The sequence below is a fragment of the Lutra lutra genome, chromosome 10, assembly GCF_902655055.1.
Source record: "Lutra lutra chromosome 10, mLutLut1.2, whole genome shotgun sequence".
Lineage (NCBI taxonomy): Eukaryota > Metazoa > Chordata > Mammalia > Carnivora > Mustelidae > Lutra > Lutra lutra.
Window position 1 is genome coordinate 62,974,860 of NC_062287.1, and position 14,319 is coordinate 62,989,178.

The window sequence follows — 14,319 nt, forward strand, 5'->3', positions numbered from 1 at the left end:
CCAGATCATGACCTGAGCTTCCACAGATGGAGCCATCCAGGCGCCCAGGGCAGTATATTTATTTTTTAAGTTGCCTCTGATCCTTTTATTAAAAAGGTGAGTTGTATGTAGATGAGCATATCAGTGACCTTGAGCCCCTTGCCTTACTTCATTTTGCACCAGTCTTTTACGCCAGGCCCTATCATCTGAACTTCTGACCGTGACTTCCCTCTTTTTTATGGCCCACTCCATCTCAGGCCCAGTGCTCAGCACCATTTTCCTGGTTCTGATCTTTTTTGCTTCCCTCCTCAGTTGTGATCGCCAGCTTCTTTCTCCTACCCTGGAAATACCACATTTTGTTCACCCTGAGCCTGGACTGGCACCTCTGTGTCCTCATTGTCCATTTCCTCTGAGCAGGAAAGGACTAGACACAGACACTAAATCTTTAGGTTCCAACATAACTTCTTTGAAAATTCTAGTCCTCTGGGACAATGCAAGGTTGGGAGGGCAGTTGAAAGAGGAGAGCTTGGGACAGGAAGCCTGGGGTGGAATCGAAAACGTCATCCCTTTTATTGTTTTGCCCTGAGCTGTGTTTGTTGAAGTAAGAAGCAGAGATGGGGCCAGCCTGACATGTGAGAGACTAGGAGAGTGGTTCTCAATCTCTGGTGCCTTGTGTGTCCTTTATAAGGCTCACACAGGTCTGAAGCAAACTGGCAAAGTAAGGACAGTGGAATGGTCTTATTCATAAAGTTCAATACAGTATTTTAAGGGAAGGCCATTTGTTTTTGGTGTCAAAGTGCTCTTTCTTTTCTTTTCTTTTCTTTTTTTTTAAAGATTTTATTTATTTATTTGACAGACAGAGATCACAAGTAGGCAGAGAGGCAGGCAGACAGAGAGGAAGGGAAGCGGGCTCCCTGTTGAGCAGAGAGCCCAATGTGGGGCTTGATCCCAGGACCCTGGGATCATGACCTGAGCCGAAGGCAGAGGCTTAACCCACTGAGCCACCCAGGCACCCCAAAGTGCTCTTTCTTGTATGACGTGATCATGATAGTGAATGAGTTACATTTTTTTTAAAGATTTTATTTATTTATTTGACAGACAGAGATCACAAGTAGGCAGAGAGGCAGGCAGAGAGAGAGGGAAGCAGGCTCCCTGCCGAGCAGAGAGCCTGATGCGGGGCTCGATCCCAGGACCCTGAGATTATGACCAGAGCCGAAGGCAGAGGCTTTAACCCACTGAGCCACCCAGGCCCCCCAACGAGTTACATTTTAACATCAGTATTAGCAAAGTGAAAAGTTGATAAGCCTGTGTCAGTCCCTTGATGATTTTTCATGAATCAAGAAGTCTGAACAAAGATGAGTAGACAAGGATGGATATTTTTTATAGGTTTAAGTTGGAAGGAAAACTGTGCTAAGGACATAGAAGTTCATTATTATAATGATTATCAAGATTTTCATTCATCTGTTCCTTATATATCAAGGAGCAGAATTAAATAAGGACTGTTTTCAGAAATGCTTTGGGATATCAAAAGAAATGAAATCTTGCCATTTGTGAACACGTGGATGGAACTAGAGGGTATCATGCTTAGTGAAATAAGTCAATCGGAGAAAGACAACTATCACATGATCTCTCTGATGTGAGGAAGTGGAGATGCAACATGGGGGGTTTGGAGGGTAGGAGAAGAATAAATGAAACAAGATGGGATCGGGAGGGAGACAAACCATAAGTGACTCTTAATCTCACAAAACAAACTGAGGGTTGCTGGGGGGAGGGGGTTCGGGAGAGGCGGGTGGGGTTATGGACATTGGGGAGGGTATGTGCTATGGTGAGTGCTGTGAAGTATGTAAACCTGGCGATTCACAGACCTGTACCCCTGGGGATAAAAATACATTATATGTTTATAAAAATAAATAAATAAATAAATTTAAAAAAAAAAAGAAAAAAGAAAAAAAAGAAAGCAGACAAGTCAAAAAAAAAAAAAAAGAAATTCTTTGGGATTAAAGACCCAAGTTCACCAGAATGTACTAAGCCATATATGCATTACATACTATAGTTGCTTGAAAAATTTTTTTCTTCTTTGTATCACTTGTTCTTTATAAAAAGTTAATATGGAAGTGAAAGTCCCTTCTAATTTCATCCCCACAGAAATGGCTTGCTGAGTCTCTGCATGGTTTTTTATGTAAAAATAAATAACTGTGGGGCGCCTGGGTGGCCCAGTGGGTTAAGCCTCTGCCTTCAGCTCAGGTCATGATCTCAGGGTCCTGGGATCAAGCACCACATTGGGCTCTCTGCTCAGCGGGAATCCTGCTCCCCCCCCCCGCCCCCGCCTGCCTCTCTGCCTACTTGTGATCTTTCTCTCTCTCTGTCAAATAAATAAATAAATAAATAAATCTTTAATAAATAAATAAATAAATAAATACTATGAATGTGAAAATATCGATACTTACAGGTCTATCAATTACAGACCATATATCTTGTTTCCCTCATTTTGGAAGGCAGCCTTCAATCGTGCCTTCAGCTTCTTGCCTTTCTACCTCTTAATTTCTGAAATCTTTTCTATTAATTTTAAATTGTCAGAGTTGAATTTGCATTCTGTTCTACCATTGCACTTTTGTCTTCCATGCTTTGTGTATTACTTGATTCTAAGAGTTGAAAGTCAATAAATGGTTTTCATGTTATCATGAATATAAGATTTTATTTAGTACAGAACCGAAAGGTGTACTGTGATTATTTTTCCTTTTCCCAAAGAGTTTCCCTCGTGGAATTCCTAATTTCTACACCCGCCCCCACCATTCAAAGACAAATAATGATGTCAGTAGAAGCTAAACTCTCCATAATGTTGTTTATTTATTTTGAAATCCTCTTCATGTGAGGAGGCCTCCTCTCTCCAGCCCTGTCTTCCTGCTCCAGGCTGGACTGGCCCCTCTCTAAGTGCGCCGCTCACCTCTCACACAGTGCCGTCACTGGTCTTCCCAGTGGAGTTGCCACTTCTGTGCACTCTGTCTTCTTCTCTCCTGTTTTCATCTCATACATTTATCCTCAAGTAACTCCCTGTGATAGGTGCATAGAAAGTAATCTTGCTGCTGTTTTTGGCCCTCATACTGTACTGACACTATGATTGGGTATAGAATTCTAACTTGAGCATAAGTTTTCCTCAGAAGTAGGCATTATATAGGCATTATTATATAGGCATTATTCTGTTATCTGGTGTTTGGTTTTTTTTGGGTTTTTTGTTTTGTTTTGTTTTTAAAGATTTTATTTATTCATTTGACAGAGAGAGATCTCAGGTGGGCAGAGAGGCGGGCAGAGAGAGAGGGGAAGCAGGCTCCCCGCTGAGCAGAGATCCCGATGCAGGACTTGATCCCAGGACCTGAGCCGAAGGCAGAGGCCTAACCCACTGAGCCACCCAGGCGCCCCTGGTTTTGTTGTTGTTGTTTTTATGAGAAGGCCAGTACCAGTGTGGTTCTAATTTTTTCATGTTCATGTTATTTTTGTCTCTCAAGCTTCTCTCATTTTTTCCCTAATTGTTTTTTGTTCTGAAATTTCACAATAATGTTTCTAAGGTTTTATTGTACATGCTCAGTGGACTCCTATAATTTGTCCTTCAGCTCTAGGGAATGAAAAATTTTTTTCATTGATGGTTTTTATCTTTATTTTCTCTGTCTTCACTTTCTGGAAATCATAGATATTAGACCTTCTGAATGCAAACTCTATATCTCATATCTTTCACTTAGTTTTCCTGTGTCGTTGGTCCACTTCAGGTAGATGATCCTTGACTTTATCCTCTCTTACATTTTTCCAATATATATCTTTTATTATAAATCACAATATTACACTAAGAAAAAGGATTGTGTGCAGATAGCTTATTGGGAATGTGATCCTAGAGAGATGATATGAGGGACAGCGGGATGAAACAGGAGCTAAGGGAAAACAAATGCAAGGATTAGCTTTTCAGTTGGCACACAGGCAAGCAACTGTTTCTTGTTCTTCTGCAGTCTTCTGAGAAGCCTGGCATGTAAGAATTGTTCATCCAGGAGACAAAAATAAAAAGTATTTCTTGATCAGCTCCCATCACTAGTAGGACAAGGGTGGTTCCATGGGCAGCAGCTCCCTATACACATCTGCAGAGTGTCCGACAAAGTGGTCCATAGTCTACTTAGCATCTCCTCTTAGAACTTCCATATGTATCATCTCCCCTTTGTTGCTCATGGTTCCTGAATATGCAGTTTGCAGTTCTCCAGCCAGAAGCTAAGCTTCTTGAGGACAGGAGGAGGCATGTCTTCTCTTCATGCCTCTCTGCACTTTATACATATTAATTAGTGGTTAATTCATTGAAATTCAACAACAGGCCAAGTAGTTCTCAGAGTATACCCAGACCAGTAGCAGTAGCAGCAGCAGCAGCACCTAGGAGCTTGATAGGCAGACCTACTAAATCAGAAACTCTCTGCCCCCCTATGAAATTTTTTTTTTTTTAATTTGACAGAGAGAGAGATCATAGGCAGAGAGGAAGGCAGGGGGGAGGAGGAATCAGGCTCCCCGCTGAGGAGAGAGTCCAATGCGGGGCTTGATCCCAGGACCCTGAGATCATGACCTGAGCCGAAGGCAGAGGTTCAACCCACCGAGCCATCAAGGAGCCCCTGAAATTTTTTTTTTGGTTCAGTTAGCCCGCATGTAGTGCATTAGTTTTTGATGTAGTGTTCAATGACTCATTAGTTGCATATAACACCCAGTGCTCATCACAACACATGCCCTCCTTAGTATCCATCACGTGCCAACTCACCCTCCTCACCCCCCTCCCTCTATGAAATTTTTAATTTGTTTCAGGAATCATATTATTTTACTTCTAAGAACACTATATGATGGGACACCTGGGTGGCTCACTGAATCATTAAGCATCTGCCTTTGGCTCAGGTCATGATCCGGTGTCCTAGGATCAAGTCCTGCATCTGGCTCCTTGCTCCATGGGGAGCCTACTTATCCCACTGGCTGCCACTCCCCTTCCTTGTACTCTCTCTCTCTCTGGCAAATAAATAAATAAAATATTTTTTTAAAAAAAAACACTATCTTATTCCTCAATCATTTACTAGAAGTCTACTTTAGTTTTGTGGACCAAAAACCTTCTGGAAACATCCTGTGAATGAAAAATTCTTGTTTCCTCACTGATTTATCTGTATTCTCTGGGAATCTCTTTTGGCTTCTATACATTGATCTGGATGCTGTAAGATTTCCTTACATGGCTGGTGATTCTTTGCAGTTAGTTGTATTTAATAATGAGGCAGTAGAAAAGCTAACTATGAGGCTTTGTAACTGTGGGTAATATTTTAACAGGCAAATTTACTTTAAGGGGACTTAAAGGGTTATGTTTTTTGCAAGAATGTGGAGGATTTTGCTTTTGGGTACTAATTCTCGCACTAGTTGCCTTGGTTTCTCCCTAGACAGATTTAACAATATATTGTTGAAGATTATCAATCCATGCCCATATTTTTAGCTCTGTATCTCAGTCTTAGCTGCTGCCATACTGGAAATGTCTGTTTCCTAAGGCTGAGTTCAGTAGGTCAGGCCTACACCCTTAGGTATATTGCCGTCTGCATCTTCTGCTGTTTCTCTATTTACATACAGTCTTCCAGAAAAGTTTTTTAGTTTGTTGATTGTCTTATGCTGTACTCCTTGTGATTGTTGTTTATATTTTTCAATATATGTCCTATCACTTAGTGTGATTCTCAAGGAGAGGTTATTAATATATATCAGGTGTACCATTATGAATCAAAGTTCCCCTTAAGGATTTTATATACATAATTGCACCCGTACTTCCTTTTCTTAAAAAATTGTGTTATGTTAGTTACCATAAAATACATCGTTAGTTTTTTTTAAATAAGTTTAGGATGCACACTTGAATTTCTTTTTTTTTTTTTTTTTAGGATTTTATTTATTTATTTGACAGAGAGAGACAGCCAGAGAGAACACAAGCAGTGGGAGTAGGAGAGGGAGAAGCAGGCTCCCCGCTGAGCAGGGAGCCAGATGCGGGACTCAATCCCAGGACCCCGGGATCATGACCTGAGCCAAATGCAGACGCATTTAACAACTGAGCCACCCAGGCGCCCATCATTAGTTTTTGATGCAGTGTTCCAAGATTCATTACTTATGTACCTGTACTTCCTTATTAATATCAAGTTGAAACATTGATAATCTCTGCATGCTAACAATATAGGACATTCAATTTGTTTTTACTTCCTTCCTCCTTCTGCCTCCCATGTTTTGTTGGAATTGGTGGAATTTAAGTTGTGTGTATAGCATCATTTCTTTGCTCTTTTAAGTTTTTTTTCCTGAACAGTTACATTAAACTCATAACCTCATAACCAGCAATTATTTAGATTTAATGCACTTAGTGTTATTTTCTTTGCTTATCACTAATTTTTGTGATACACAGTATGTAACTATGTATCTTATGAGTATGTCCTTCCTTTCTTGGGTTCTCTATTCTTTAATAAATTTTTATTTGTTCATTTGGAGAATTTCCTTAGGTTTAATGCAGGAGAGGTTTTATCCTTAAGAAGGAGAATGGTTTACTTTCTGAGTCATCAACTGCTTGAAAATGCTTTTTTCCCCCTCTTTTGTGATAATGTGGCTAGCTGTAGAATTCTAGGACTATGGTCTTCTTTTCTTAGATCAGGTGGGATCTTGGACCTGTCTGATTCTGACCACTACTGCAGCCATACTTCTTAGTTTTAGTCACAATTTTATATATCTCACTGGGTATAAGAATTAATTTGCCTCTCGCATTGATTTGTTTAATGCCAAGGGCCAGTTTATTCTGAATGCTCAGCGTGGCTAACTTCTTTTGAGCTGCTCCTTTGTCCCATGACTTTTCTTTGGTTGTCAGTTTATGTGTTCTTCATGGCCCACCTCAGTTTAGGGGAACAACTGCTGTTCATCTGTCCCTATATAGTGGATGGACACTTAGCCTTCCATTCATTGGACAATAATATTTGCTGTTCCAAAACAAGTCTTGAGCTTGCATGGATCCCTTAGGATTATAGGTATATAACTGGGATATCTGTTGAGTGTAGGGATGTCATGGTGTCTTGGATCTGGTGTTGTGGGGTCTTGCCACACTACGTCATGTCCAATCACTACACCTGATAGCAGGGAGAATAGAGTTCTGATGGTCAGTCCTAATGGCAGGGTCTTCTATGCCACATCCTCCCTGGAGGAATGTCACCCTCTGTGAGGTCTGGATACAGTTTTCATGCACAGTCACCTTAAGCAGCAGCACCTCCAGGGATCTGGATCGGAACTGGGTTGCCATTTGCCTCCTTTCATCCCTGAATAACCATCTGGTTATTCTCTTGGCTCTTGGTCACAAGAACTAATTATACTTTCCCACTTCTTAGAAAATTTATCTTTAGAATAATTATTTTTTGATGTTACTATTTTCTTTCCTTTTTGTTATGAAGTATGCCGTAAATGCCAAAGAATATATATATAGTGAATACATATGGTTTCAGGATCAATCATAAAACAAATGGCCATGTACCTACCACCTAACTTAAGATATAACTTCTCTTCTAAGCAGAACTATTATGTGATTCTGAGCCGATTCTCCTTCTCCCTTTCCTAAGGTCGTGAGTCTGAGGTAGGTAGTAGCTACCACTTGGTTACTCCACAGCAGTTTCTAATGCTTTGTTCTGAAGAAAGAGAGAAAAGTGTCCAGAGGGTAGCCTGAGTTGTTTGCAAAATAGAAGCCCAGATGATTGTGCTTAGCGGTTGGTGTGTCTGTGTTGGTCACCATTGGTTTCTCCAGGAAGGTATTCCCTGGCCCATTGCTAACCCACAGGGCACCTTTGTGTGAAAAAGAAAAAAATCATTTTTGCCGTTTGCCAGCAATTCTCTGTAATACCTATATGCACAAAAATTGATAATGATTATGAATGTGAGTAGAGTTTGCAGGCCACAAGCATAAGTCATGGTAAATGTAGCAGGTGGCTACAGGGCTCCTCAGGTGGGTGTCATCAGACATTTACTGAACGCCTACTATGTGCCAGGCATTCTTTTAGTTGTTTGGCATTCAGTGCTGAGATAGACAAGATTTTTGCTCTCATGGATCCCCCATGCCTGGACTTACGAGCAAGCTGGTTTTTTGGGTGCACGAGCTTGAGAGTCACCTAACAAGCTGGGGTCATTCTTGAGTTGGGTTAGGGCCCTGTGGTTACTAGCAAAAGTGGGCATGTTGTCTATGCCATGTTAACCCCGGGAGGTTATGTTGTACCAAGGTGATGAGTCAGAGAAACCATATGCTCTGCTTTACCCTGGGTACTGGGTGAAGTCTCCTGTCCCAAGCAATCATTAACATCACCCCTTCACTCTCTCTCAGTTTTTTTTTAAAGATTTGTTTAGAGAGAGGGCACACACAGGCTGGAGGAATGGGGGTGGGCAGAGACAGAGGGAAAATGAGCCCAATGCAGGGCTCGATGCCACGTCCCTGAGATCATGACCTGAGCCAAAACCAAGAGTTGGATGCTTAACTGACTGAGTCACCCAGGTGCCCCCATCCTTTCTCTCCCTTAAATGTTTCCCAGCTTTGGGCAGTGAATTATATGGTCATGTGTATTAGTCATATTTTTCTGCCATGGTAACAAACACCTTCAAAATGTTAGTGACTTAAAACTTCAACTATTTAGATCTTGCTCATGGATCTGTGGATCAGTTGCCGCTCTGCCCCAGTCTGGGAATCCGGTTTAAGTTTGGTCCTTATTCTGGACATTGGGCCTGTGCCACAAGCCTTCCCATTACAGCACCTAAGTTGGAAGACTGAGCTTTGAGATTTCTTCTCATGGCAGAGGGTGGGATCCAAGAGTCCCTCTGGCCAGAGGCGGCATGGACCATATCTACTCTTATTTTATTGACTAGAGCAAGTCATAGGGATGTACACCATCTAGGGATTGGGATTGATTCTCCTTCCTCGGCATAGGGGGCGCTGTGGTGGGGGAGAGCCAGTATTTGGTGAATAACAATGTGATGAGCACATTGCACTTCTAAACCCTACTGCTCTCCAGCGTGCCCCAACTCCAGCCTTTGCCTGTATCTTGTAGCGGTGTCTGTGTCGGGACAGCGCCCAAGTGATTGACAGGACACAAATGAGGAGTTTGGCCTCCCTTTGGATTACAGAATGTTTTAAGGGATTTCAGTATGGTGCGGAGCCTGTTTTGGTTTTAGATTTTATTGGACAAGGTGAGAGTTGATGTTTGCTGTGGCAGCCTGATTAACTGGGACAGGGTCTCCTCCTTTCTGTGTCCCCAGTTCTACCACCTGTCCTACAAGTCTGCCCTGAGAAATTTGCTACTCTCCTGTATGAGCCATCAGGACCCAGTGGAGCCTGTGGCCAGACCATGCCCTCTCCTTACCTCATGTTGGGGCTCCATGAGGTGTGATTTCTGGGGCCCTTTACTTTGCTCCCACTGAGGCTCCTTCCTGTCCCATCCCTACTCTTGCTGCTCTGCACCTGGGAGTTTTAATTTTTATTGTCTCCTTAGTGTCCCTTCATTTGCTCATGTTCAGTGTTCAGTACTAACTGGCTTTTCCTTTAAAACAATTCCAGGGGCACCTGGGTGGCTCAGAGGGTTAAGCCTCTGCCTTCGGCTCAGGTCATGATCTCAGGGTCTTGGGATTGGTCATGATCTCAGGGTCTTGGGATCGAGCCCCGAATCGGGCTCTCTGCTCAGCAGGGAGTCTGCTTCCTCCTCTCTCTCTGCCTGCCTCTCTGCCTGCTTGTGATCTCTGTCTGTCAAATAAATAAATAAAATCTTTTTTAAAAAATAAAAAATAAATAAAACAATTCCAGAAATTCCTCAGTGTTACTGGCTCACGGATGGATTGATGGAACCCATCTTTGTTTTCTATTGTTGGATAGTTTGCTAACCTTGCGGTGGGACCTGAGGAGAGAGAGGTAGCAGATTTGAGCTTACTTAGCCAGGTGAAACTCCAGTGTTGTCGTGCAGAGATGGAATACTACTTTGCTGAAAGGACAAAGACTGATGGGGAGGCATGGGGGAGATACATTATAGCTCTATCACCAGCCCTGGCAGCTGGCGTTCTCTTGAGAACAATTTTTCATGAAGAAACTACTTTATCATTTCATAAGAATGATGAAGTACCTTCAGAGTCGTGTCAAAAAGCACATGGATGGTGGGTGGTCAGCTTGGCTCCGTGGTAAGTGACTCGCAGTTGGGGCTCCCATGCATGCCCCAGCAGGAATACCAGTTGTCTCGCGTCACGGATTGTTGGCATGCTGTGGATAACTGATACTGTGAAAATTAACTTATTCTTAATTCTCCCCTTTGCAAGAATATGGGTCTGTGAAGAAGGCGTGGAATGTGGCTATCACCTTCCCCCTTGTAGTATCTCCAAAACCTAGTGCAGTGCCCAGCACATAGCTGGGAAACTTGGGCTGAAGCAATGCAAATGCTGATGATGGACAGTAAAGGCCAAACCTGGGAGAACCCTCGGAGCTCCTGAGTGTAACAGAGCACTGTAAAGGCAGGTGGGAGTGTCCTTGAATGAAAGGGCTTTCCAACCACCCCGGTGCCAGCAGCGGGTTCCCGTTGATGCCTCAGCCTTCCCGGCCTGGCTGTTGCATGGGGCGGAAGCCTGGAGGAGGCCGGACTTTGTTCTGAGACTTAGGGGCACAGGCATTGCACTGCCACAGGCCCTAGCTGAGGCCGCACGGTCCAGCTAACAAGTGCCCGGGTTGCCTTGCTGCAGCCACTCACCCGCACCATTTCGGCGCCTGCCTGCTGACCTCCACAGACCTGCCACGGCGTTTATTTGAATGTGGGATTTTTTTTGGCTGCCGAAGCTTATTACTTTGCTGCTTGTGCTGCCAGTGGGAAATGCCCCTTGAGAGCTGTCCTCCAGTTTGTGACTGAAGGGAGTTGACATTACGAAGAGCCCAGGTCCTTGCCCCTTGTGTGGGGTGACCGACGTGTGACGCTTGCCCGGGAGGTGTTACCTCCATCGGTTGTAACTGGCTTGCAGAAGCCCCCTTTGCTGGCTGCCTTCCCTGGACTGCTTCCCTACTCCCCTACCTGTGTTTTCTTCACCTTCTAAATAAACCACCTGCCCTTGAATACTTGTCTCAGGGTCTGCTGCTGAGAAACCCAAACCCTCATGGTCAGGGGCCTGGGCCCCTGGCCCCTGACTGGGATGGTGTTCTTAAGGCTTCAGAGGGCTTGAGCTTCATTTTGCTTAGACCCTTCAAAATCAAGATCAGAAAGAGGAAAAAAGCACTCTAGTTTCTCTTGTTTTAGAAAGTTGTTACTTAAACAGTTCCCAAATTCAATTCTACGGCTCTCTGAAATGACTGCTGAAAGTGCCCTGCTCATAAAACCTCAGGGATTTGTATTGCCATGGTATAGGCTCTCAGTTAACTTGGGGGGCATTCTTGGTCTCCCTGGATATACCCTGGATATAGTCAGACTGTTCATTGTTGAAATATTGCCTGCATGTTACCTGCTCTGTGCTGTGTCTGCCTCTCAGTCTCCCTGCGCCAGAGTCAGGTGACCCTGCGACCGGCTCGTGAGGGGTGAAGGGATGAACGGGTCTTTCTACCCACACCGTGCAATGGATTGCACAGGAAGAACTATCACACTGACCTTTGACCTTTGCTTCTTTCCAGATATCTCGGTGAGCCTGCTGACCCTCGTGGTCACTGCCTGTGGCCTTGCGCTTTTTGGCGTGTCTCTCTTTGTGTCTTGGAAACTCTGCTGGGTTCCGTGGCGAGAACGAGGACTGCTCTCTGGTAGCAAAGAAAACAATCGGGAACCTCTTAACTACACGGACACAGAAACCAATGAGCAGGAAAACAGTGAGGGCTTCCTAGACCCTCCTACCCCCTGCCCGGACGCCTCCATGAAGATCAGCCACACCTCCCCTGACATTCCCCTCTCGACCCAGACCGGGGGCCAGGAGAACTGTGCCCATGGCGTCCGTGTGCAGCGCCAAGTCACAGAGCCAACCTCGTCGGCCCGGTCAGTAATACCCCTTTCCTTTCTGAATGCAAGGCAGGGACCACCTCGCTTTCCTCTCTTGCCAGCAGTAGCACTGATGAGCCCCAGAGCCTGCAACCTTTCCCACGTCCTTTCAGTGTCAGAGACATAAATATGGGAAATCAGGGTGCTTCTTCTGCTCCAGTGAGGTTCCTTACCTCTCCTGAGCTCTCTAAGTAGTCTCCGCTTAGTCCATAATAACAATAGTTACATTGCCAAGACTTGTCAAGTTTAAGAACTTCATGTGCATTATTTTACGATAGTCCACAACTTTGCATGAGATGCAGAAGTTAACATTTTCATTTCACAGAAGAAGAAACTTAAGTCAAAGAGGTTAAGTAAAAAAGTCATGTTGGCACGCACTCGGGGTTTGAACCCTGATGCAACCAACACCAGAGCCTGAGCTCTTAACACACTCTTCCTGCTGCCCTCCTAGTGCTATTGAATTTGTGCTCCGTGCTTCTGACCTAGCCTAGCTGTCTCATACAGGCTGTCTTTGTGGTCTGCAGAGTGGCTGGAGGTCTTTGTCCATCTTCAGCCTTTGCAAGGCCTAGAGTACCCAGGCCGAGGGTCACTCTCTGTCAGTGGGCCAGATGCCCTGTGCTTTAAGCAATAGAGAAATCATGTAAGGCAGTGATAAAAAACAAGGGCTCTGGGGTCAGTGAACTGGCTTTACTTACATGTGTGACACTGGATATAGTACTTAACCTCCATGTTTCCATTGCCTCTTCTGTGAGAGAGGGATAGTGAGAATAGCAGCATTTGGGTAGTTTTAAGAATGAAGCAGGAACATGCACGTCATATGCTTCACATGGGTTGCACCTGGTACAGCTCCAAAGCCTGAGCTGCCATTTTGATTCCAGTGCTTGATTTTGTCCTGATCATTCTCACTGTGACTGGCTCTCCCAGGACTCAGATGTGGCACAGACATGGTTTTGAGGTTAAACAGCCAATTCTGAATCACTGGATATAATGATCTACTTTTAACAGGAGATTTCAGGAAGAGAGATACAGGAAGCAGCTTTTTCTAAATGAAAAATCTTTGAGCAATAGCCAGAGGCAAAGCACATGCCATCGTTCAGAAAGTATGAGCATGGTTTGGGGGCCTCTCGAAAAAAATCTTTTTTATTTGTTCCTGAGAAACAGAAATAAGATTTTACCCTCTTTTATGTTAATCGAGTTTATCCTAGAGACTCTGCACATTCACATTAAGTGGGATGGAATCTGACAGTTTATAATTTAATTTTTCCACAAACCTATTTTAGCATCATTTCCAAATCTGAATCAAAGAGCTAAACCTAAAATATTCCTCTGTGAGGAAATGGATGGTTGTTTGCCATTTGATTTAGAAGAACTTCTCAGACTTTATCACTAGGATTTCTCTTTAGATGTAGACTTAAATATAGCTGGAGCTATGTTTGATGCTGTCATGGCATTCGCACAGGGGTGCAAACTCAGAATAAAATTCCTTCAGTATTTCAATAACCAGAGTCTTTCAGGTGGGGCATCCATGAAAAGTGTCTCCTATTCGGTTTTCTTCTGCATGTTAATTTTTCTGATCTGTGTCCTATCTCAGCAAGGTGATAGTACTGTGCTCTTGTTAGATTATGGATCTGAGGTCTCTGCCATAATTCTAATGACTTGATAGCAGTCATATCACTCTTATTATCACAATATTTATTTTCAAAAATATGTATAAGTACTCTATAAATCAAGAAATAGATTTCATTTAAAAATAAAAACTGCTATCTTCACCACTGATTTATGGAAATTGGGTAGAAGGAGAAAAAGATAAAAAGAGGAAAGCAAAGGAATGATCCCTATAAAATGAACTTTACATTTAGATTTTGGAGTCTTGTAATTATCTTTTCTGATGACCAAATCAAGTTTAGTAATATCCGACCATAAAGAAACTAAGCTCTTTCTAGCTGCATTTGACCTAATACTGATAATTTGCATCATTATGCATTTAAAACATTCTTACCTAAATTGCTACTGACCCAGTGTTACGGGTTATGTCTGAAAATATATATCTATGATTCATGGTCTCACCATAATGAGTGGTGTACGGTCTTCTAATTTTTATGGATTGTGTTATGTTATAATCAAACACAAAATCTTTTTTACTGATGAAAGGAGAGAAATGAATGAAATTTCCTTCATGTTCCAAAACATTTTTACATTCTTTTTTTAGTAACATTTTTGATACTGATTTTGGCAGGGGGAGGGTTCTCTGTGCTGAGATGGCTCTCAGCAGTCTGCCCTGCTAGTTCTTATTTCTTCCTTTTTTACCCCCTCC

General features: G+C 43.2%; 1 protein-coding gene across 3 annotated transcripts in view; it reads left to right on the plus strand.

Annotated features, from left to right (window-relative positions):
* Nucleotides 1–14,319, plus strand: part of SYT9 (synaptotagmin 9) — a 210,257-nt gene that overhangs the window by 44,803 nt on the left and 151,135 nt on the right. For all 3 annotated transcript variants that reach the window (XM_047693213.1, XM_047693211.1, XM_047693212.1), the window contains exon 2: nucleotides 11,651–12,002. In XM_047693213.1, coding sequence (XP_047549169.1) covers nucleotides 11,651–12,002 — 352 coding nt within the window. The remainder of the gene's footprint in view (nucleotides 1–11,650; nucleotides 12,003–14,319) is intronic.